The sequence below is a fragment of the Bubalus bubalis genome, chromosome X (genome assembly GCF_019923935.1).
Source record: "Bubalus bubalis isolate 160015118507 breed Murrah chromosome X, NDDB_SH_1, whole genome shotgun sequence".
NCBI lineage: Eukaryota > Metazoa > Chordata > Mammalia > Artiodactyla > Bovidae > Bubalus > Bubalus bubalis.
In genome coordinates, this window is record NC_059181.1 from 56452592 (window position 1) to 56477434 (window position 24843).

Genomic DNA, 24843 nt, shown 5'->3' on the forward strand with positions numbered 1-24843 from the left:
ATCAGCTATATGTATACATATATCCCCTTCCTTTTGGACCTCGCTTCCACACCCCTTCCCCAATCCCATCCATCTAGGTCATCACAGAGCACCGAGCTGAGCTCCCTGTGCTATAGAGTAGGTTCCTTGCACTAACTTTTATTTTTTTATTCCCTTCCCCCCTGGTGTAAACTTTATTATATGGCTTTCCTTCTTACACCTAGTTGACACCTGCAATATCCATAAACAAAAACCCTAGTTAACAAAGATAGGAGTGGACAGACAGTATTGTACCATAAGCTATCGTAGTGGATGTCCCTTCAAACAGTAGACATATTTGTGCTGTCAGAAGAGAACATGATGTTTCTGATCCTTGTAGCTGTTGGAAGAGAGGTATCAGGAGGTGCAAAGATGCCTTAGAAAGGTAAACTTTCTGGGTTTTCAACTATTTTCAATCTGAGAAAGGTAAATGGTCTCTCTTGTTTTTCTTTTTCTTTTTTAAATTTATTTATTTTAATTGGAGGCTAATTACTTTACAATATTGTAGTGGTTTTTGCCAAACATCGACATGAATCACCCACGGGCGCACATGTGTTCCCCATCCAGAATCCCCCTCCCACCTCCCTCCCCATCCCATCCCCCAGGGTCATCCCAGTGCACCAGCCCTGAGCACCCTGTCTCATGCATCGAACCTGGACTGGTGATCCACTTCACATCCAATAATATACACGTTTCAACGCTACCCTCTCAAATCATCCCACCCTCACCTTCTCCCACAGAGTCCAAAAGACTGTTCTTTACATCTGTGTCTCTTTTGCTGTCTCGCATATAGGGTCATCGTTACCATCTTTCTAAATTCCATATATATGCATTAGTATACTGTATTGACGGAGAAGGCAATGGCACCTCACTCCAGTACTCTTGCCTGGAAAATCCCATGGACGGAGGAGCCTAGTGGGCTGTGGTCCATGGGGTCGCTAAGAGTCGGACACGACTGAGTGACTTCCCTTTCACTTTTCACTTTCATGCATTGGAGAAGGAAATGGCAACCCACTCCAGTGTTCTTGCCTGGAGAATCCCAGGGATGGCAGAGCCTGGTGGGCTGCCATCTATGGGGTCGCACAGAGTAGGACATGACTGAAGTGACTTAGCAGCAGCAGCAGCATACTGTATTGATGTTTTTCTTTTTGACTTACTTCACTCTGTATAATAGGTTCCAGTTTCATCCACCTCATTAGAACTGATTCAAATGTATCCTTTTTAATGGCTGAGTAATATTCCACTGTGCATATATACCACAGCTTTCTTATCCATTCATCTGCTGATGGACATCTAGGTTGCTTCCATGTCCTGGCTATTATAAACAGTGTTGCAATGAACATTGGGGTACATGTGTCTCTTTCCCTTCTGGTTTCCTCAGTGTGTATGCCCAGCAGTGGGACTGCTGGGTCATATGGCAGTTCTATTTCCAGTTTTTTAAGGAATCTCCACACTGTTCTCCATAGTGGCTGTCCTAGTTTGCATTCCCACCAACAGTATAAGAGGGTTCCTTTTTCTCGGCACCCTCTCCAGCATTTATTGTTTGTAGACTTTTGGATAGCAGCCATTCTGACTGGCATGAGATGGTACCTCATTGTGGTTTTGATTTGCATTTCTCTGATAATGAGTGATGCTGAGCATCTTTTCATGTGTTTCATGTGTTAGCCATCTGTATGTCTTCTTTGGAGAAATATCTGTTTAGTTCTTTGGCCCATTTTCTGATTGGGTCATTAATTTTTCTGGAATTGAGCTATAGGAGCTGCTTGTATATTTTTGAGATTAATTCTTTGTCAGTTGCTTCATTTGCTATTATTTTCTCCTGTTCTGAAGACTGCACTGACTTTTAAAATTCATCCTATGGTGATTTTCCTAACTGCTTTATTTTGCTGTTATATGGACTTGCTAGATATTTAGGTGGCCGCACACTGCCCAGACAAAGGTAGAAATTACAATGGAGATAATTAGAAAAATGTGCTGTTATTATAAATTGAAAGTGCAAGGATTTTTAAAAATGGAATTTTCCCTGTTACTGAAAGAGATCTTCTCCCTTTCCTTAGAGTATTTCCTTGAGAAAACTGGTATTTGTAAATGCTTCCTCTGCCCCTTACATGTATATCAAAATATATGTAAATTGTTTAAATGGTTAAATAAGCCTTTTGTCTGCATTATAACCCAGGAATGTTTTTCTTAAGGACCTGGGATTTTCTTAAGGGTTTTCTTAAGGGCCACCTCACTGACATGTAAACATTAAGGAAGATGGTACTCTATCTCTCTGTCACCTTATCCTAGGTGCCTGGCTCTAAGCTGTAACTATCTGATTGTCATAGAAAAAAGAGAAGTTCAATTTTGCCTTTGGATAAAGGCAATTAACTAGCACAGATAGCCACTCCCATTATCAGCTGAACTTAGGATGAACTACAAAAGAATGTATGACAAATTGTCCTGTTAAGTCCTCTTGCATGAGGACTTGATAAATTATCATGTGTCTTGAAAACCAGCATGTAATGGACTCTATATGCTCTGTCAACAGAAAAGGATGAATGAGATTTCCTTCTGTCTTTGCAATCTCTTTAGCTAACTGCTTGTGATGCACACTGGTCTGCTTTGATGCTTGTGTGCTGTGCTGTGTTTAGTCTCTCAGTTGTGTCCGACTCTTTGTGACCCCACGGACTGCAGCCCACTAGGCCCCTCTGTCCATGGGGAATCTCCAGGCAAGAATACTAGAGTGAGATGCCATTCCCTCCTCCAGGGGATCTTCCCAACCTAGGGATCGAACCCAGGTCTCCCATATTGCAGGTGGATTCTTTACCAGTTGAGCTACCCAGGAAGCCCGGCTTTGATGCTTATTCCATAACAAAACCATTTTCTATTTTATATTTGCAGAGATTTCATGGGTTGCCAAGAGCTTTAACTTTTTTTTCCCCTAAAATGCAAACATGCTGACTATGGCTACTGATTTTTCTGTGACTATAAAGTATCCCATCACTGACTCAGGAGTCTCATGGCCTCTGTCAACATACTTGAAACTGTGGCACACCAGCTTGTTAGCTTAAAATCTTCGCCCCTTCCCAGTTCTTCACACCAAGCACCAAGACCAATCAGCATTCACATGGCAAGACCTTCCATATACGTTGGCAGTACTCTCCCAGGGGTAATGAGAGCACCACCAGTGAGTGAGTGGGTCAGACTTTAACAAGACTGCCTCTACCCTCCACTGTCCAAACTTTTCACTGTATAGATGAAGTCTTGGTTGGCCAGTCAGAAGCTTAGTCTCAATGGCTCCACCCATAGTATTATCATGCCTTTGCCACATCAGAGGTGGCTGGTAAACCCTGACAAAATGCAAATAAAGTGTCTGGGACCTCAGGATGGATTCATGACGCTCTATTCCTCTTGCAGTCAAAGAAAACCTTCTACCTCTTTGAACCCTACGCCAAGAAAGGAAGTTCAGCACCATCCTGGGCTCTTTGGGAAAAGGAGACAGTATGTGCCTTGCCTAGACATTCTACTAGATCCTTCATATTTGCTAAACCGCAATGTCCTTTGAGTGGGGCCCAAACCAATGGGCCAGTATAGGATGCTATCCTGCATGCTGTGGCACATTCTCTGCTCTCTACTTTCAGGGTCCTCAAAGCCTCAATGACCCTGCTGAGTTACCAGTCTATGTAACTGATGGTATTGCCTGCTGGGGCCAGTAGCAAAGGGAAGCCCATTTGGAAAAGCTCCTTAGGGTACCAGCTTTTCTTCTTCCTTACACAGCTACTACCTACACCCCTTATGAAAAGCAGCAATTAGTTTTCTACTGGGCCCTTGTCCAAACTGAACACCTGACCCATGGAGGCCATCTAGCCTGATAGTCCCATCTGGGTGTAGGTCAAGTCAGACTCGATGACTGACAAGGTGGGAAGTATCCAACAAGCCTCCATTTGTCAAAAGCAAAGAGTATATTCAAGAGCACAGCTGGCCTGGCTCCAGCAGCATCTTGGCTTCAGAGGAAAATGGGACAGCTATCCCTTTGGGGGAAAATTTATTTCCCACTCTGCCAACCATAGAGCAAGGCTGCTGGGCTTTGTGGGGCACTTGATTCATAGACGATTCCTCAAATGCCTGAACCTGATCCACTAACGACTGGGCTTAGCTGGAATCTAACATTCTACTCTGGGCTCTTCAACCTTAGCAGAACTGAGAATGGATGTGGGCACACCCTTCAGCAGGCAGAACTCAAGGCTATTCTTATAACTCTGGCCAGTACTCCCTTTGATATCTATTGACTCTGGAGCTACAGCCAACGTCCAGTTTTCAGTCTCCCACTTGGAAGACTACCGGCTGGGAGGCTGGACGGCCCTCTTTAGTATGGTGAGTAATGGAAACAAATCAAGGCTGCTAACTGAATGGTCTGGGTCACCTATGTAGGTCTCATGGTAAGGGTCCATTCTCTGCTGCCACTGACTAGAATCATACTGCTGATGGAGCTTTCAGGACCCAGATAACTGCTATTATTTTTCTGCATCCGTCATCACATGGACATGGCAACAAACACATCTATCATCACAGACTGGGCACAAATTACAAGACTATATCCTTCTGATGCAGAAGTTACCGTGGCTGGCCAAACTGTGACTCCTTCTAAAAAATGGTCTGTTGGGATGAGGAATAGCACACTGCATGAATGGTGGGCCTGCCTGCTCCTGGCACACAGCATCGCATCTCAAGAACCCATTCTCAGGGATTTCACTGTATGCTGTTGCATACAACTGTTGATATTTTTTCAGGTTGAAGTGTTGCAATTTCAGTCTGCTCAGCTGACTCCAGCCACTCCAGTGTGGCCCTTAGAATTAATCAGTGTCAGGTATTCAGCATCCTGGACTATTTATTTGCAGCCTGAGAACGGTACGCCTTTTACTGCAAAAATCATGTAATGATAGGCTGATAGTCAAGGTATATGATGGACTTCCACACTCACTACCATCCACTGCATCTGGTATGGTCAAGCACTAGAACAGTCTCCTCAAAAATGGACTCAGATTAGGAACTGATCAATCAAACCTATGTTGTAGGAGCCCTAAAAACAATAATTGGTACCCTCAGGAGAAAATATGGCAGCCCAGACAGTTCAATGTGACTAAATGCTGCCTTAGGGGATACTGCTGCTGCTGCTGCTGCTGCTAAGTTACTTCAGTCGTGTCCAACTCTGTGTGACCCCATAGATGGCAGCCCACCAGGCTCCCCCGTCCCTGGGATTCTCCAGGCAAAAGTACTGGAGTGGGGTGCCATTGCCTTCTCCATAGGGGATACTAGAAATGCATAAAAACAATACAGTGCAAATGCCAGTGCTAAAACAACATAGGCCAGAATAGAGCTCTGATTCAGTGGGTTCCTGTTAAGGGGAACACAGAAGGAAGTCCAGCATCCATAAACCCAGAGCCTGGCTGGAGGCAAGCCCCTTGAGCTTTTTATCAGTCAAAGAAAAAGGGAAAATACAGCTTTGATGAGAGAAAGTTCTTCTTTATAGAAACATTCCAACCAATAAATTCAGAAGAAACGACAGAATTAGAACATCACCATTTTGTAACTCCTCGTGAATTAATGGTGCTTCCCTGGTGGCTCAGATGGTAAACAATCTGCCTGCAGTGCAGGAGACGTGGGCTTGATCCCTGGGTTGGGAAGATCCCCTGGAGAAGGGAAAGGCTACCCACTCCAGTATTCTGGCCTGGAGAATTCCATGGACTGTACAGTCCATTGGGGTCACAAAGAGTTGGACACGACTGAGCGAATTAATGATCTAGGTAATGATAAAAATCAATCATCAGATAAAAAACTAATGAGGAACCTAATAAAGAATGGATCAGGCTAACAACCTCTAATATCACAAAAAGAATCAACCAAACATTTCCTGGAAATTTTCAGATAATTCTCTGGCAGACTCTCCAGGATGAGATTACAAAGAGGCTTTTACTTTCTATGTATTATTAAGCACTTTTTTGCAATAATAATGATCATTGGAAAAATAAAATTTATATGTTTAAAAAAAATTTTAAATGGACTCCAAAGGATTTCCGAGTCTACCACCCTTACCTGCTTCTGGTTCATACACCCTATTATGGCAGCTGGGTCAATGAATATGGCTGGAAAGGAATCAGCTCTTTTCAGCTACTCCCTGGGTAATTAATTAAGATCAGGGGTTATAGGGACATATTTTGACAATGTGGGATCCTCTGTTGAACATCCTGGGTATAATCTTTCTTTCACCGAGTGACCTAGACCAGCCTGGCTGCTAACCCTCTGGATGGCAGCCCAGCCAGCAGTGGGGGAGCCTACAGATTTAAATTTAATTCTTGTTCAGTTACCTGGATTATCTCGTTGGATGAACACTGTCCTAGATCAAAAGGCTAATTACTACTTGGTTCAGTACACTGCTTACTATGTCCCCCTACAGTGACCCACATAGGCCAAAGTACACAACCTAATGGATCTCTGTGAATTCATGAAAAATGTCCCTGTCTCTCTTGTACGTGATCCATTCAGATAAAAGGTCTGGTAAGTAGCAGGAGATAATTGGGGGGTAAGGTGAATTTATAGCTACTAGAATGGGCCTTAATGATTTTCTGTCAGTAGAAGACGAGCAACAACACAGAACCTGAGGAGAAAACACCTTAGACCTCAGAAGTAGAGGAAAGCAAAAGACATTAATGATCTTTGTCTTTCAGAACCACCCCCTGAAGCCTTCCTCACAAAGAAGAATGCCCTGGCACATCTCCCCCAAATTACAAGAGCCTTAAATTTAACTGACTGTCAGGTCTTCCAATACCTACGACTAGGATATTATCACCATTCCCCTTTATCTTGCTAAGAAGTCTGTCACAAACAGCAGGGAGGGCCCCAGCTCCTGCATCGAACACTCAGAACACCTGTGAACACCTCCAAATGTCTTCCTAAACCATTTCCACTGGCCATCGCTCAGCAATTCTATGGGGCAGAAGAATGCGTGTCTGTTGGCATGGACATTTAGGATTAGACTCAAGTTTTCAAACAGAACTGACAACCTGTGACAATGCTGAACTTCACCTAAGCCCCCAAAACAGTGAAAGTCAAGAAATCCTCACCCCTCATCTGTGTTCCTTTTTGAGAAATGACTTACCACAAAGAACCATTCTTCCCACATGACTTAGGTAAGTCTGGCTGTCCACTCTTTCCCATGACCACATACAACTTGGAAATGACTCCCTTGTTTACCTGTGACAAGGCCAAATGCAGAGCTTTCTCCTTGTGCCTGAATCTGTGGACAAGGCCAGACACAGACCCTTTAACTCCCCATTATCTGTCTCATGAATGATTAACTGAGATTAGGCATTTGTCTCCCTTACATATTTACAAATGATGTGACCAACAAGGGCTTAATTTCCAAAATATCCAGACAGCTCACACAACTCAGTAACCAAAAAGCAAACAGCCCAAACAAAAATAGGCAGAAGACCTAAATGGAGATTTCTTCAAAGAAGACACACAGATGGCCAACAGGCACATGAAAAGATGCTCAACATCACTAATTATTAGAGACATGCAAATCAAAACTATAATGAGGTATCATCACCTCACACCAGTCAGAACAGCCATCATCAAAAAATCTACAAATAATAAATGCTGGAGAGGATGTGGAGGAAAGGGAACCATAACTGTATGCATGTTTCTCTAATAAGGTCTATCTATATTGTTCTCCTGAACAAGAATAAGAGAACCATAGGATTCTTCATTTTTCCTTTTACTCACTCTCCAACTACCTTTTATGTGTACCTCTTCATTTTAGTTCCAATTTGTAATGATATACATTCATATACATTTGCATTGTAATTTTTCATTTAGATAACAGAAACAAGCACTGATGTCAAAAATACACTTGAAGAAAACTTTATCACGCTAATCGAAAATGCAAAGATTACTTGAAGAAAATACAGACATACATTGTACTTCAGTAATAAATCTGAATTATTATAAAGAGACAAATGGCCCTCTTAAAATACAAGTTTAATACAAATTCACTGACAACAAGAGGATTATTTTTAAATTTAGCAAGCAGACTATAAATTGTGTATGGAAAACAAAACAGTAAAGGAAACAGTAAATTTCTGAAAAAGAAGAGTAATCAGAGATTTAGCCCTCCTATTTATTAGAGGAATTAGAGGAATTAGAATCATATAGACTATGACCATTAGATCAATAGAAGAGAATAAGGTTCATAAATACACACACAATTATATATTATAATGTGTGTATATATGATGAAGTGCTGCATGTTAGTGGGGAAACTATAGGTTATTCAACAAACAATGATGGGACAAATGTGTAAGCATCTTGAAGAAAATGAAGACTGATCCCCAGCTAAGACTTTAAAACAACCATCAAAAATCCAGATAGTCACAGAAGTAAAAGCAAAACCAAAGACATGAAAGCACTAAAAAGAAAATGCACAGGACTTTCCTGGTAGTCTGGTGGTTAAGATGCCCTGCTCTCAATTCAAGGGGCACAGGTTTGATCCCTGGTCAGGGAGCTAAGATCCTGGACGCCACATGGCATGACCAAAAAAAAGACAAAAGGAAAAAAAAGAAAATGCAGGAATTAAAAAATAGATATATAGATGAGCAATAGGGAAGGCCATCTACTTATGGCACAAAACTTGGAGGACACAAAAGATTGATAAGCACAATTTTGTGAAATGCATGGAGAAAATGCCAGAATTTTTCTTCTAAAAGACAGTTGAGAAGTTGAGGGAAAATATTCGGGATGCACATAAAAGACAAAGAGCCACTGTCTTTAATATATAAATAGCAACAATCTAATAGAAAAATGGGCAAAGGAAATTTAAAATCAGCTTAAAAAAATACTATAAATGGGTCTTTAAACACAATTACATGTATTCAACATCAGTCATGATACAAGAAATGCAAATTAGATCTGTAATAAGATACATGTTTTAACCTATTACATGGGCCAAAAAGAAAAATATGACAAGATGCTGTTCTGTCTTGACTATGCTAAAAACAGGCATTCTTATACAATTGAAAAAACCCACAAAGAAGGTCATTTTGCTATATCAATCGAAAATAAAAATGAATATATATATATCATTTGTCCCAAGAATTCCATTTTCAGAAATTTCTCTTTAGACATATTCCCTTTTGTGTTAATTGAAATATGTGTGTGTATGTGTGTGTATATATATACACACACACATACATATATGGATGAAATAAGGATTTTCATTGCAGTATTGTTTGTAATAGCAAAAGCTGGAAATATTTTGCTGTGCTTACTTGCTCAGTCATGTCTGACCCTTTGTGACCCCAAGGAATGTAGCCCACCAGGCTCCTCTATCCATGGGGATTCTCCAGGCAAGAATACTGGAGTAGGTTGCCATGCCCTCTTCCAGGGGATCTTCCCAACCCAGGGACGGAATCCAGGTCTCCTGCATTGCAGGTGGATTCACTACCATCTGAGCCACCAGGGAAGCCTGGAAATGTCTTAAATGTCTATTAACAGGGGGCTGGATATATTGTGATATATCCATATAATTGAATACGATTCAGCCTTGAAAAGAATGAGGCAACTTCTTACATCTATTGACATTTAATTATCACTAAAATTTATTAAGAAATGAGAAAAGTGTTAGAAGTTTAAAAATGGATACAGCAGTGTGTGTGTGTGTGTGTGTGTGTGTGTGTCCTTGTAGCTGCCCTTGGAAAGGGTATATGGGAGACTAAGGTCAAAATTGGAGGGCATGTATTCTCTTTCAAAAGGTTTTTACAAAATACAATATTCACACAAAAATTCGTGCAACATGAATATTTGGCCTAACTGATTATTCAAGGCAAATACTTATCTAATTCCCACTCTGGTCTGGAAACAGAACATTGCCAGCTTTTTGTCCAGGAGTCTCCTCATGCCTGAGGGCAAAGAGTTGGACACGACTGGGTGACTGAACAACAACAACCACCTGGTACATTAGCCAAGGATTTCTCTTGGGTATTTTCTAGAAGAGTTTCCTCATATGGTCTACACATGCTTTGATGAAGAAAGCGAAAATGTTTCCAAAGAGATTGGAAACACTCCCACCAGCAGTTTATGGACTCCTGATATGAGCTAATACATCAGCAACTATATGCACTGAGATGAGTATATGAGCTACTGATACAGACCCTTATCCTTGCTAACAGTTGTCACTGTCAGCCTTCTTAAGTTTAGCCATTCTGGTGGAGGTATGGCAGGATTACATTGTGGTTTCACTTTTGCATTTCCCTGATTTCCCTGAGTACCATCTCAGGTGTTACTAGCCATTTGGATTTCCTCCTTTGTTACACACCTATTCAAATAACCTCTCTGACTACAGGGTCATCTGCTTTTTCTTATTGTTCTGCTGTTCTTTATACATCCTGGGTACAAGTCCTCTGTTGTCTGTCTCTTCTTCCGCTCTGCGGCTTGTGATTTTCTTTTCCATGGAAATAAGTTATCATAAAAGTCAGGAGAGTACCTGACTTTGGAAGTAGGGGAATTCTGGAATGCTAACTATGGACATTTTCTAGACCTACATAGTGAAAAATTACTGAGCTGTACATGTCTGTTTTGCACGCTTTTCTGGACATATGTTATATTTCACAACAAAAATATTTTTTTAAAAGATAGGCTGAATCTAGGACCCACTAACTCCATCCCTATGTATACGGTCAAGAGAGGGTGGACACACATACATGACATGAACAAAAATGTTCATGGCAGCATGGTTTATAACTCATTTTCTATTTTACCAAAAGATTTAAAATTACCAAAAACTGGTAAGAATTTGTCTTGTGGGCTACGTTTCCTGAACTAAAAAAATAAAAAATAACAGGGTGCTCTCAACTGCTTTTACTTACATAAAGAAATTCATACAGAGAAAACTAACTTGGTTATACGTATTAAACAGAGGTGAACAGCGAGTTCCCTGGTGGTCCAGTGGTTAAGACTCTATGCTTCCACTCACTGCAGGGGGTGTGGGTTCAGTCCCTGGTCAGGGGACTAAGATCCCACATGCCCCACCATGGTGCAGCCAAAAACTAAATAAAAATTAAAAATAAGGAGAAGTGAATAGACAGGAAAAAGATAAGAGAATTTAGACCGTATATAGCTTTTCATATTTTAAAATTTTATATATATTTAAAATTTTTATTTTTGAGCCATCTGACTGTATTATCATTTAAAAATTAAATTTAAAAACTATTACTAATATAAGAGTGATAAGATACTAAACAAAAATTCTGAAAAGAAAAAGAGTTATTTAAAACAAAATCATGGGCTTCCCTGGTGGCTCAGTGGTCAATTCGCCTGCCATTGCAGGAGACATGGGTTCAAACCCTGGTCCAGGAAGATTCCACATGCCACAAAGCAACCAAGCCCATACGCCACAACTATTGAGCCTGTGCTCTAGAGCCCAGGAACCGCGGCTACTGAAGCCCATGTGCCCTAGAGCCCCTCCTCCACAGCAAGAGAAGCCCCTGCAATGACAAGGCCGAGCGCTGCAAGTAGAGAGTAGCCCCTACTCACTGGAACTAGAGAAAGCCCTCATGGAGCAACGAAGACCCAACACAGCCTAAACAAATAAATAAATAAAATTATATATAAAAAACATATGTACAGTTGTTATCCTAACAGATGCCATCTTGGGCCTCCTCACTGACCCTGCCTAGGGCTGTACCATGTAGTAAGTCTCTTCTCTGTCACCAAGGGCTTTGTATTAATAGTTAATAGATATTTCTTTTTTTTTTAATAGATATTTCTTAATGATTATTAGATCTTGTGGCCTCGAGGCTCTATTAGTCTTTAAATAATAACGAAGACCTTCACTGAGGTATTCCCAGTGCCCATAGGACTAGTTGCCCATTCATAAATCTTGACTTAGGAATGAACTTGCTGTTTCCAAGCACGTACCCACCCCCCAGACCCTAGGTTAACTGTGAAATTGTCCCAATCGTCCCTCAGCTGTGTAGGAGGCAGCTGTGAATGCTTCTGGTTCATCGGCCCCCTGATCTCACCCTGTGAGTCAGTTACCTATAACAATCAACTGATCCATTGATTATATGGAGTTGCCTGCCTCATTTTTCAGTCTCAAGATACCATTCCAGTATCTTGAGTATCCCTCCATCTTCCAAAAATATAGAACAGCATTAATGAGAGACACAGAAGATGATTTGGGAGATAAAGTCTTTTAAAAAAAACTTCTAGGAAGGAGAACGAAAGTGAAAGAAATGGAAATCGGTAGAGCAAAGAATTTAAAATACGGAGGATCAACAACTGAAATAAGATTTTTTGAAAAGCAGAAAAAAATGTGTGTATGAGTGGGAAAAGGACTAGACTGGAAACAGGTTTGTAAAATTCTACACAAAAATGATTTCCAACCTAGAATTCTACACTCAGCCAAAAAGATAAATTTATTATCAGGGTCAAATAAACATACTTCCATGGTATGTATTACTTTTTTATTTCTGTAAATGTATTTATACAATTATATAGATTACATAAATACATTTTACATGACATTTTCAGATATGCAAAGCTTCATAAAGTTCTCCTGTCATGCATCCATTTTCAAGGATATACTGAAGGAAGTACCCCGCCCTCCAAATTAGGGGGTAAACCAAGAAAGAGGAAGACACAGGATCTAGGAGACAGGAAGGAAAAAAAACAGGATTCTCAGGGAAGGGAATCTGATATAAGACAGAAGTAAAAAGGATTTCCTGATAGATGGTGGACAGAAGACACCAAAGTCATAGCTGTGTGTGAAGGCGAGAGAGCAACCAGACCAGCCTTCAGCAAGTCCAGGAGAGATTTTTTTCAAAGAGAAGACACTGATACCCAGAGTTGAGATAGCACTCCCCGCTATTACTTGCTGTGTTAACTTGGGTCAGATAGTTTTTCTCTATGCCCCAGTTTCCCCTTGGAGAAGGAAATGGCAATCCACTTCAGCATTCTTGCCTGGAAAATTTCATGGACAGGGGAGCCTGGGGGGGCTATAGTCCATGGGGCTGCAAAGAGTTGGATACGACTCAGCAACTAAACAACAAACAACAACAGTTTCCCCTTCTATAAAATGAGAATAACAATGGTACCTACTTCTCCAGATTGTAACGAAGATGAGTTAGTAGATATAGTGTGTGTGTAACAGTGCTGGGCTCATAGTAAACACGGTATGAGCGTTTATAAGTAATGTCACTATGTGTGTGTCCGACTCTTTGCAACCCCATGGACTGTAGCCCACCCGGCTCCTCTGTCCGTGGCATTCTCAAGGCAAGAATACTGGAGTGGGTTGCCAGTCCCTTCTCCAGGGGATCTTCCCGACCGAGGAATTGAACCTGAGTCTCACACTGCAGGTAGATTCTTTAACTGAATATACAGAGAGGAGATTTAAATACCTAGAAAGAATTTGGAGTTGAATTATTGATATGTATACAGTAAAGCAAAGAAATGATCAATCCATTAATTCCAGGGAGAAGTAAAAGTTGTGAAGAAATAGTAAGCAGGAATACCACACAACTCAACGAGAAACAGTCACAATAATAAACACGATAGATCTAATCAGAACAGTGATAGGTAGAGGCAAATGTGCATATGAGTGGAGGTGCGTGGAAAAGCTAAATCTCTACCTTACACAGTGGAAAGTCAGTAGATAATGTTCAAAACTAAAAAGAAATCCATTAAAAAGTTTAAGAGAGCTTGCTTCTAGAGAGCTGGAATCTGGGAGAAACAAAGCAGCGAAGAGTCATTGTTTTAAGAAGACTTTGACAACTATTTGGCACCTTTTGTCACTTATAGATAAACTAGAAACTAATTTCAAATTACAAAGTGGCAAAAAATATTCACAGAAATACTGGGTTAACCAAAAAGTTCATTTGGGTTTTTTCCATAACATCGTACAGAAAACCCCAAACAAACTTTTTGGCCAACCCAATATATAAGAATGATAGGTTATTAACCTTACTCTTTAAAAAAAACTCTGTAAAAATCCGTAAGCTAATATAAATAAATCAACAATGGACAGAAGGAAATTCACATAAATAAATAAGCAATAAAAATCCCCTGATTATGTTGCCTGATTTAAAAAAAAAAGTCATACAAATTAAAATACTGAGATATTATCTTTCATTCTGGAGAATTTCTGTCCCTGGGTGCCTCTTCCTACTCCTTACCTCACAGGAATTGTCACATCCCCCTGTAGTCAGGGTCAGAGACGGCCCAGCAGCACTCCGATTGCCTGGCATCTTTCTGCTGGGCTTTACCCGCAGGTTCTCTTGCTGACAACCCTGCTCTTCCCAGGAACCCGAGGTCAGGTGGGCACCTGTGGACTTAACCACAGCTGCTGATGCTGGATATGGAAGATCCTGCAGCCTTCACCACAGGGTCTGTCCCAAGGGCTAAGCAGAGACTCCAAGAAACCTGGAAAGACAGTGTTCATGTGGTCAGTTATTCTGCATTCACCCCACAAGTGCTTCCTGAGAACACCAAAGTATTGTTTATGGCACTGAATACTGTGGAGTAGACAGTCACATCAACCTATTCAACCTATTGACATCAACCTATTCAAGTCATTCATCAAAAGGGAATATGAGTGTGACCATGAGACTCAGACTAAAATTAACAAAAGCTTCATTTCTAGCTCTGTCATCCTTTAGCTGTCTGAATATGAAAATGTTTCTTCAGGTTTTCTTTTCGCCAAAACAAATCAAAAATATTTATTTCAAGGGACTGTGAGAATTAAATGAGTTGATGTTTTTAAGCAACTCAGCAACAGACTGGCCCAGATAAATACTTAATTCATATTAGCAAGTATGGTTATTACAAGGAATCATGTAATATGCAGAAGGAAGTATCTCATTTAATGTGCACATCAATCACATTATTTGTGTACTGCTGTAATTATTATTATCTCACAGTATGCATACAGAGAAGGCAATGGAAACCCACTCCAGTATTCTTGCCTAGAGAATCCCGTGGACAGAGGAGCCTGGTGGGCTTCCATGGGGTCGCACAGAATCAGACACGACTGAAGCGCCTTAGCATGCATGCATGCATTGGAGAAGGAAATGGCAACCCACTCCAGTATTCTTGCCTGGAAAACCCCAGGGACACAGGAGCCCGGTGGGCTGCCGTCTATGGGGTCGCACAGAGTTGGACACGACTGAAGTGGCTTAGAAGCAGCAGCAGCATGCATGCAGAAACAGAGGTTTAGTGATGTTAAATTGAAGTCAGTCTACCTGGCTTCAAAGTTCACATTCTCAGTGGTGTACCACATGGTACCTTATATGTGGGAGGTCAAAATAAACATGGTTCTATTATTAAATAGATGTTGAAAACATGATTATAATTTGGAAAAAAATGTTAAGTAAAGTTTCTTAAGACAGAAGATATATGCCATAAGGAAATTATTAACAGTCTGGGACTAAAATTTTTAATTGCCACAAAAACATCCAGAGGTAAAAACTGTTTCTCCTGTTGAGGGAACTAGGGAGGGGAAGTTGTCTCTGTCCAAGCTGAGATACAATCTCATTATGATCAACTAATCCAGGCACTACAGATTTAGTCGTTCTTGTTGGCGAAGGGTAAATATCACATAAACTGAGGAGGAACTTAAGACAAGAGAAGTTAAGAAATGAGATGAAAAAGAAACAGGAAAGCATACAAAATAAAAAGCAAAATAAAATTAAAAGTATGAATAGGTTAAAGTTTCAACATGTAAAGATGACGTTGTTTCAGAGAAAGAGAGAATATGCTTTCCTTTCTTCTGCCTATAGAACTTTTTACAAAATTCTATCAAATAACTTGGCCACAAAAAAAACCTGGTAGATGTCTGAATGTTGGGAATGGACAGGCTGCATCCTTGATTATAGTATAAGATGTTCAATATCATAATGCCTTAGGAAATGCAATCAAAACCAAAAATGTTCTATTCATTAGCAAACCATTTCATATACATTAGGATGGCTAAAAAAAAAAAAAAGACAGTAACTAATGTTGGTGAGATGTGAATAAATCTGAGCTCTCAGACATTACTGGTAAAACTTTAAAATGGTACAGCCACTCTGAAAAATAGGTTGGCAGTTCCTCAAAAGGCTACCCATATAGAGTCATCGTATGACCCAGCAGTTCTACTCCTAGTATCTACCAAGAGAAACAAAAGCCCATGTCCACTCCAAAACTTGTGCACAAATATTCACAGCAGTATTATTCATAGTAGCCAAAAAGTGGAAACCATTTAAATGTCGACCAACTGATGAACAGATAAACAAAATTTGGTGTGTGCATACAATGGAGTATTATTGGGCAATAAAAAAAAAGTACCGAGGAGGAGCTAAGATGGCAGAGGAATAGGACGGGGAGAACACTTTCTCCCCCACAAATTCATCAAAAGAACATTTAAACGCCGAGTAAATTCCACAAAACAACTTCTGAATGCCGGCAGAGGACATCAGGCACCCAGAATAGAAACCCATTGTCTTCGAAAGGAGTGGAGAAACTTTTCATCTTTAACCTAGATGTTTTCTCAATGGTGCTGTATAGAAGGAGAAATTTTGAGACTACTGTAAAAATAAGACCGATAACTGGAAGCAAGAGGCTTAAGTCCAAACCCTGACTCCAGGGAACATTAACTGACAGGAGCTCATCAAATGCCTCCATACCTACACTGAAACCAAGCACCACACAAGGGCCAACAAGTTCCAGGGCAAGACATACCAAGCAAATTCTCCAGCAACACAGGAACACAGCCCTGAGCTCCAATATACAGGCTGCCCAAAGTCACCCCCAAACCATAGACATCTCATAACTCATTACTGGACACTTCATTGCACTCCAGAGAGAAGAAATCCAGAGCAGAACACTGACCAGAACACCGACACAAGCTTTCCTAACCAAGAAACCCTGACAAGCCACCTGTACAAACCCACACACAGTGAGGAAATGCCACAATAAAGAGAACTCCACAAACTGCCAGAATACAGAAGGGACACCCCAAACTCAGCAATTTAAACAAGATGAAGAGACAGAGGAATACCCAGCAGGTAAAGGAACAGGATAAATGCCCACCAAACCAAACAAAAGGGGAAGAGAAAGGGAATCTACCTGATAAAGAATTCCGAATAATGATAGTGAAATTGATCCAAAATCTTGACATCAAAATGGAATCACAGATAAATAGCCTGGAGACAAGGATTGAGAAGATGCGAGAAAGGTTTAACAAGGACCTAGAAGAAATAAAAAAGAGTCAATATATAGTGAATAATGCAATAAATGAGATCAAAAACACTCTGGAGGCAATAAAGAGTAGAATAACAGAGGCAGAAGATAGGATTAGTGAATTAGAAGATAGAATGGTAGAAATAAATGAATCAGAGAGGAAAAAAGAAAAACGAATTAAAAGAAATGAGGACAATCTCAGAGACCTCCAGGACAATATTAAACGCTACAACATTCGAATCATAGGGGTCCCAGAAGAAGAAGACAAAAAAAAAGACCATGAGAAAATACTTGAGGAGATAATAGTTGAAAACTTCCCTAAAATGGGGAAGGACATAATCCCTCAAGTCCAAGAAACCCAGAGAGCCCCAAACAGGATAAACCCAAGGCGAAACACCCCAAGACACATATTAATCAAATTAACAAAGATCAAACACAAAGAACAAATATTAAAAGCAGCAAGGGAAAAACAACAAATAACACACAAGGGGATTCCCATTAGGATAACAGCTGATCTTTCAATAGAAACTCTCCAAGCCAGGAGGGGATGGCAAGACACACTTAAAGTGATGAAAGAAAAGAACCTGCAGCCCAGATTATTGTACCCAGCAAGGATCTCATTCAAATATGAAGGAGAAATCAAAAGCTTTACAGACAAGCAAAAGCTGAGAGAATTCAGCACCACAAAACCAGCTCTCCAACAAATACTAAAGGATCTTCTCTAGACAGGAAACACAAAAAGGGTGTATAAATTCGAACCCAAAACAATAAAGTAAATGGCAACAGGATCATACTTATCAATAATTACCTTGAACGTAAATGGGTTGAATGCCCCAACCAAAAGACAAAGACTGGCTGAATGGATACAAAAACAAGACCCCTACATATGTTGTCTACAAGAGACCCACCTCAAAACAGAGGACACATACAGACTGAAAGTGAAGGGCTGGAAAAAGATTTTCCATGCAAACAGGGACCAAAAGAAAGCAGGAGTAGCAATACTCATATCAGATAAAATAGACTTTAAAACAAAGGCTGTGACAAGAGACAAAGAATGACACTACATAATGATCAAAGGATCAATCCAAGAAGAAGATATAACAATTGTAAATATATATGCACCCAACACGGGAGCACCACAGTATGGAAGACAAATGCTAACAAGTATGAAAGGAGAAATTAACAATAACACAATAATAGTGGGAGACTTTAATACCCCACTCACACCTATGGATAGATCAACTAAACAGAACATTAACAAGGAAACACAAACTTTAAACGATACAATAGACCAGTTAGACCTCATTGATATCTATAGGACATTTCACACCAAAACAAGGAATTTCACCTTTTTCTCAAGTGCACACGGAAACTTCTCCAGGATGGATCACATCCTGGGCCATAAATCTAGCCTTGGTAAATTCAGAAAAATTGAAATCATTCCAAGCATCTTTTCTGACCACAATGCAGTAAGATTAGATCTCAATTACAGGAGAAAAACTATTAAAAATTCCAACATATGGAGGCTGAACAACACGCTGCTGAATAACCAACAAATCACAGAAGAAATCAAAAAAGAAATCAAAATTTGCATAGAAACGAAAGAAAATGAAAACACAACAACCCAAAGCCTGTGGGACACTGTAAAAGCAGTCCTAAGGGGAAAGTTCATAGCAATACAGGCATACCTCAAGAAACAAGAAAAAAGTCAAATAAATAATCTAACTCTACACCTAAAGCAACTAGAAAAGGAAGAAATGAAGAACCCCAAGGTTAGTAGAAGGAAAGAAATCTTAAAAATTAGGGCAGAAATAAATGCAAAAGAAACAAAAGAGACCATAGCAGAAATCGACAAAGCCAAAAGCTGGTTCTTTGAAAGGATAAATAAATTGACAAACCATCAGCCAGACTCTCAAGAAACAAAGGGAGAAAAATCAAATCAATAAAATTAGAAATGAAACTGGAGAGATCACAACAGACAACACAGAAATACAAAAGATCATAAGAGACTACTATCAACAATTATACGGCAATAAAATGGACAACGTGGAAGAAATGGACAAATTCTTAGAAAAGTACAACTTTCCAAAACTGGACCAGGAAGAAATAAAAAATCTTAACAGACCCATCACAAGCACGGAAATGGAAACTGTAATCAGAAATCTTCCAGCAAACAAAAGCCCAGGTCCAGATGGCTTCACAGCTGAATTCTACCAAAAATGTAGAGAAGAGCTAACACCTATCCTACTCAAACTCTTCCAGAAAATCGCAGAGGAAGGGAAACTTCCAAACTCATTCTAGGAGGCCACCATCACCCTAATACCAAAACCTGACAAAGATGCCACAAAAAAAGAAAACTACAGGCCAATATCACTGATGAACATAGACGCAAAAATCCTTAACAAAATTCTAGCAATCAGAATCCAACAACACATTAAAAAGATCATACACCATGACCAAGTGGGCTTTATCCCAGGGATGCAAGGATTCTTCGATATCCGCAAATCAATCAGTGTAATACACCACATGAACAAATTGAAAAATAAAAACCATATGATTATCTCAACAGATGCAGAGAAAGCCTTTGACAAAATTCAACATCCATTTATGATCAAAACTCTCCAGAAAGCAGGAATAGAAGGAACATACCTCAACATAATAAAAGCTACAGATGACAAACCCACAGCAAACATTATCCTCAATGGTGAAAAATTGAAAGCATTTCCCCTAAAGTCAGGAACAAGACAAAGGTGCCCACTTTCACCATTACTGTTCAACATAGTTTTGGACGTTTTGGCCACAGCAATCAGAGCAGAAAAAGAAATAAAAGGAATCCAAATTGGAAAAGAAGAAGTAAAACTCTCACTGTTTACAGATGACATGATCCTCTACATAGAAAACCCTAGAGACTCCACCAGAAAATTACTAGAACTAATCAATGAATATGGTAAAGTTGCAGGATATAAAATCAACACACAGAAGTCCCTTACATCCCTATACACTAATCATGAGAAAACAGAAAGAGAAATTAAGGAAACAATTCCATTCACCATTGTAACGGAAAGAATAAAATACTTAGGAATATATCTACCTAAAGAAACTAAAGACCTATATATAGAAAACTATAAAAACACTGGCGAAAGAAATCAAAGAGGATACTAATAGATGGAGAAATATACCATGTTCATGGATTGGAAGAATCAGTATAGTGAAAATGAGTATACTACCCAAAGCAATTTATAGATTCGATGCAATCCCTATCAGGCTACCAACGGTATTCTTCACAGAGCTAGAACAAATAATTTCACAATTTGTATGGAAATACAAAAAACCTCGATTAGCCAAAGCTATCTTGAGAAAGAAGAATGGAACTGGAAGAATCCATCTGCCTGACTTCAGGCTCTACTACAAAGCCACAGTCATCAAGACAGTATGGTACTGGCACAAAGACAGAAATACCGATCAATGGAACAAAATAGAAAGCCCAGAGATAAATCCACCCACATATGGACACCTTATCTTTGACAAACGAGGCAAGAATATACAATGGATTAAAGACAATCTCTTTAACAAGTGGTGCTGGGAAAACTGGTCCACCACTTGTAAAAGAATGAAACTAGAGCACTTTCTAACACCATACACAAAAATAAACTCAAAATGGATTAAAGATCTAAACGTAAGACCAGAAACTATAAAACTCCTAGAGGAGAACATAGGCAAAACACTCTCTGACATACATCACAGCAGGATCCTCTGTGACCCACCTCCCAGAATACTGGAAATAAAAGCAAAAATAAACAAATGGGACCTAATTAAACTTAAAACCTTCTGCACAACAAAGGAAACTATAAGCAAGGTGAAAAGATAGCCTTCAGAATGGCAGAAAATAAGAGCAAATGAAGCAACAGACAAACAACTGATCTCAAAAATATACAAGCAACTCCTACAGCTCAATTCCAGAAAAATAAATGACCCAATCAAAAAATGGGCCAAAGAACTAAACAGACATTTCTCCAAAGAAGACATGCAGATGGCTAACAAACACATGAAAAGATACTCAACATCCCTCATTATCAGAGAAATGCAAATCAAAACCACTATGAGGTACCATTTCACGCCAGACAGAATGGCTGCGATCCAAAAGTCTACGAGCAATAAATGCTGGAGAGGGTGTGGAGAAAAGGGAACCCTCTTACACTGTTGGTGGGAATGCAAACTAGTACAGCCACTATGGAGAACAGTGTGGAGATTCCTTAAAAAACTGGAACTAGAACTGCCTTATGATCCAGCAATCCCACTGCTGGGCATACACACTGAGGAAACCAGAAGGGAAAGAGACACGTGTACCCCAATGTTCATCGCAGCACTGTTTGTAATAGCCAGGACATGGAAGCAACCTAGATGTCCATCAGCAGATGAATGGATAAGAAAGCTGTGGTACATATACACAATGGAGTATCACTCAGCCATTAAAAAGAATACATTTGCATCAGTTCTAATGAGGTGGATGAAACTGGAGCCTATTATACAGAGTGAAGTAAGCCAGAAAGAAAAACACAATACAGTATACTAACGCATATATATGGAATTTAGAAAGATGGTAACAACAACCCTGTATACGAGACAGCAAAAGAGACATGGATGTATAGAACAGTCTTTTGGACTCTGTGGGAGAGGGAGAGGGTGGGATGATTTGGGAGAATGGCATTGAAATATGTAGAATATCATATATGAAACGGAAAAAATAAAGAAGTACCACCAATATATGCTATAACATAAATGAACCTTGAAATCATTATCTTAAGGGAAAGAAGTCAGTCACAAAAGACCACATATTTTATGATTCCATATATATGAAATGTCCAGAATGGGCAAACACATGAGACAGAAAACTGATTAGAAGTTTCCTAGGGCTGGGGATATAGGGTGGCATGAACGATGAATGTCCGCTAATGCATGAAAAGTTTCTTTCTGGGGTATTGAAAACGTTCTAAAATTATACTGTGCTGTTGACTGAACAATTCTGTGAATATACTAAACATCACTGAACCGTACACTTCAAATTGATGAATTTTAAGGTATTGAATATATATACATGTCTCTTTTATATAACTAAATCAATCAATCTGCTTTAAAAGAAAGTGAAAGTCGCTCAGTCGTGTCCAACTCTTTGCGACCACATGGACTAGACAGTCCTTGGAATTCTCCAGGCCAGAATACTGAAGCGGGTAGCCTTTCCCTTCTCCAAGGGATCTCCCCAACCCAGGGATCGAACCCAGGTCTCCCACATTGCAGGCAGATTCTTTACCCGCTGAGCCACAAGGGAAAAAGAAAAAAGAAAAAGAACACTTTCCTAAATAACCCAGGATCAAAGTCAGAAATCAATACAAAAGCTACCAAATTTTTACCAGAAGTCATGGAACATGCTAAAGTTGTATACGGAGTGAAATGTATATATTTAAATGGCTTTATTTTTAATTAAAAATAAATATAACAGGTGCAGATGGAGTCACCTGGAGCTTGAGCAGCTGCACGGGGGTATCAAAGACCATGCCCATGGACAAACTAAGGGCAGAAGTCCAGGAATGTATTCCAGAGAGCCAGCCAAAAAACTTTAAGGTAAAGAATACAGCAAAACCAGGTACCACTAATTTAAAGAAAATAAATATTGTGAAAGATGAAAAATCTAATAGAGTGGAAAAATCTGTGGGTATACAAAAGGAACTTGCACATTTCTCAAAAGGTTTTTATCTTTAATCTTTATAGAAACAGCTGATTTTTCAGCAGTGTCATAAAAATGAACCAGTTAACAGTGGTGAAGCTACAAGATTAATGGCTCAGCTGGAATACCCTGGTGATGTCTGAAATTGCCCCCAAAGACCAACCAAGTAAATATACAAATAAATAGAACAAAAAAGAGATACATGTGTCTTTTTCAACCCTGGTTTCCTCAGGGTATATGAGGTGGATGAACCGAGAACCTATTATAGAGAGTGAAGTGAGTCAGCAAGAGAAAGATAAATACCATATTCTAATGCACAGAATCTAGAAAAATGGTTCTGAAGAATTTACTTACAGGGCAAACAATGGAGAAACAGACATAGAGAGCAGACTTATGGACATGGGGAGAGGGGAGGAGAGGGTGAGATGTATGGAAAGAGTAACATGGAAACTTAACATTACCATATGTAAAATAGATAGCCAACGGGAATTTGCTGTATGGCTCAGGAAACTCAAACAGGGGCTCGGTATCAACCTAGAGGGGTGGGATGGGGAGGGAGATGGGAGGGAGGGTCAAAAGGGAGGGGATATATGCATTCCTATGGCTGATTCATGTTGAGGTTTGACAGAAAACAAAATTCTGTAAAGCAATTACCTTTCAATAAAATAATAAATAAAAAAATGAACAAGAACAAAAGAGAGCTAAGTATTCACTCTAAAACATCAGAAGTAGAAAAAAAAAACAAAAACAAAATTAAGCAACCCCCCCCAAAAGGAAAACAGTAATCAAGAAAAACCTTAAATAAATCAAATGCATATAATAGGAGTTTAAAGAAAACAAAGAGCTGGTCCTTTAAAACGACCAATGTCACAGATAACTCCCTAGCAAATGAGATAAAGAAGAGTTTAAAAACATATATATTCTCACACACACACACATGCACACATATACAGAGAGAGAAGACAGAATGAGAATCATTCCCAGATAAGGCAGTGTTTCAAAGTAGTTATTGTAGGATATTATGCATAACTGTATAGCAACATATTTTATATTGATGTGAAACAGGTGCTTACCTAGCAAAATTTAAATTAACAAAGTTAATACAGGAAAATACAGATAGAAGAGAATAATGAATGTGGAAGAGACCAGGGGGAAACATGACATAACAACAAATACAAATAGAAAGACTCAAAGTTAAAAAGAAAAGGCACGGTCCACAGACCTCAGGGCCTAAGGAACAACTGTGGTGAGTTCCCTGGGTTTCCTTTCCCCTCGAGTGTATCACAAACAGGCCACTAGAGAAGCTTATAACGCAGAACCATCAGTAGGCACAGACAACAAAGCTCTAAGAAAAGCCTGCATCAAAAGACCAAGAAAAGAGTCTAAAGAGTCCTGACTGAACACATCCATCCTACTCCAGCCAAACACGAATAGAATACACATTCTCTTCAAGCACCTGTGTGACACTCTCCAGGGTCATAAAACAAAACTTAACAAACGGGAATCATACAGCTTATGTTCTCTGATTATAATAGCATCAAACTAGAAATCAGTAACAGGTAACAGGAAAGCCGCCAAACTTTGGAAATTAAACAATACAATTAAATAATCCATGGATCAAAGACGAAGTCTCAGGGGAAATTAAAAAGTAATGAATAAAAATGAAAATACAACATATCACAATTTGGGATGCAGATAAAGCAGTGTTGAAAGGTAAATTTATAATCCTAAATGTTTATATTAGAAAAGAATTAAGGTATTAATCAATAAGGTAAGCTTCCAACACAAGATACTAGAAAAAGAAGAGCAAAGAAAACCCAAAGCAATCAGAAGGAAGCAAGTAATAAATG

The 24843-nt window shown here is 39.5% G+C and overlaps 1 protein-coding gene across 6 annotated transcripts in view; it reads right to left on the reverse strand.

The window, feature by feature from the left end:
• Positions 1 to 24843, reverse strand: part of ZNF81 (zinc finger protein 81) — a 141779-nt gene that overhangs the window by 114681 nt on the left and 2255 nt on the right. For 5 of the 6 annotated variants that reach the window (XM_045164456.1, XM_045164455.1, XM_045164457.1 and 2 more), the window contains exon 2: positions 14229 to 14475. In XM_045164456.1, the coding sequence (XP_045020391.1) occupies positions 14229 to 14300 (72 nt within the window). In that variant the 5' untranslated portion in view covers positions 14301 to 14475. Of the gene's footprint in view, positions 1 to 14228; positions 14476 to 17157; positions 17225 to 24843 lie in introns of those variants that run through there. The other variant, XM_044937093.2, reaches the window with a different exon arrangement.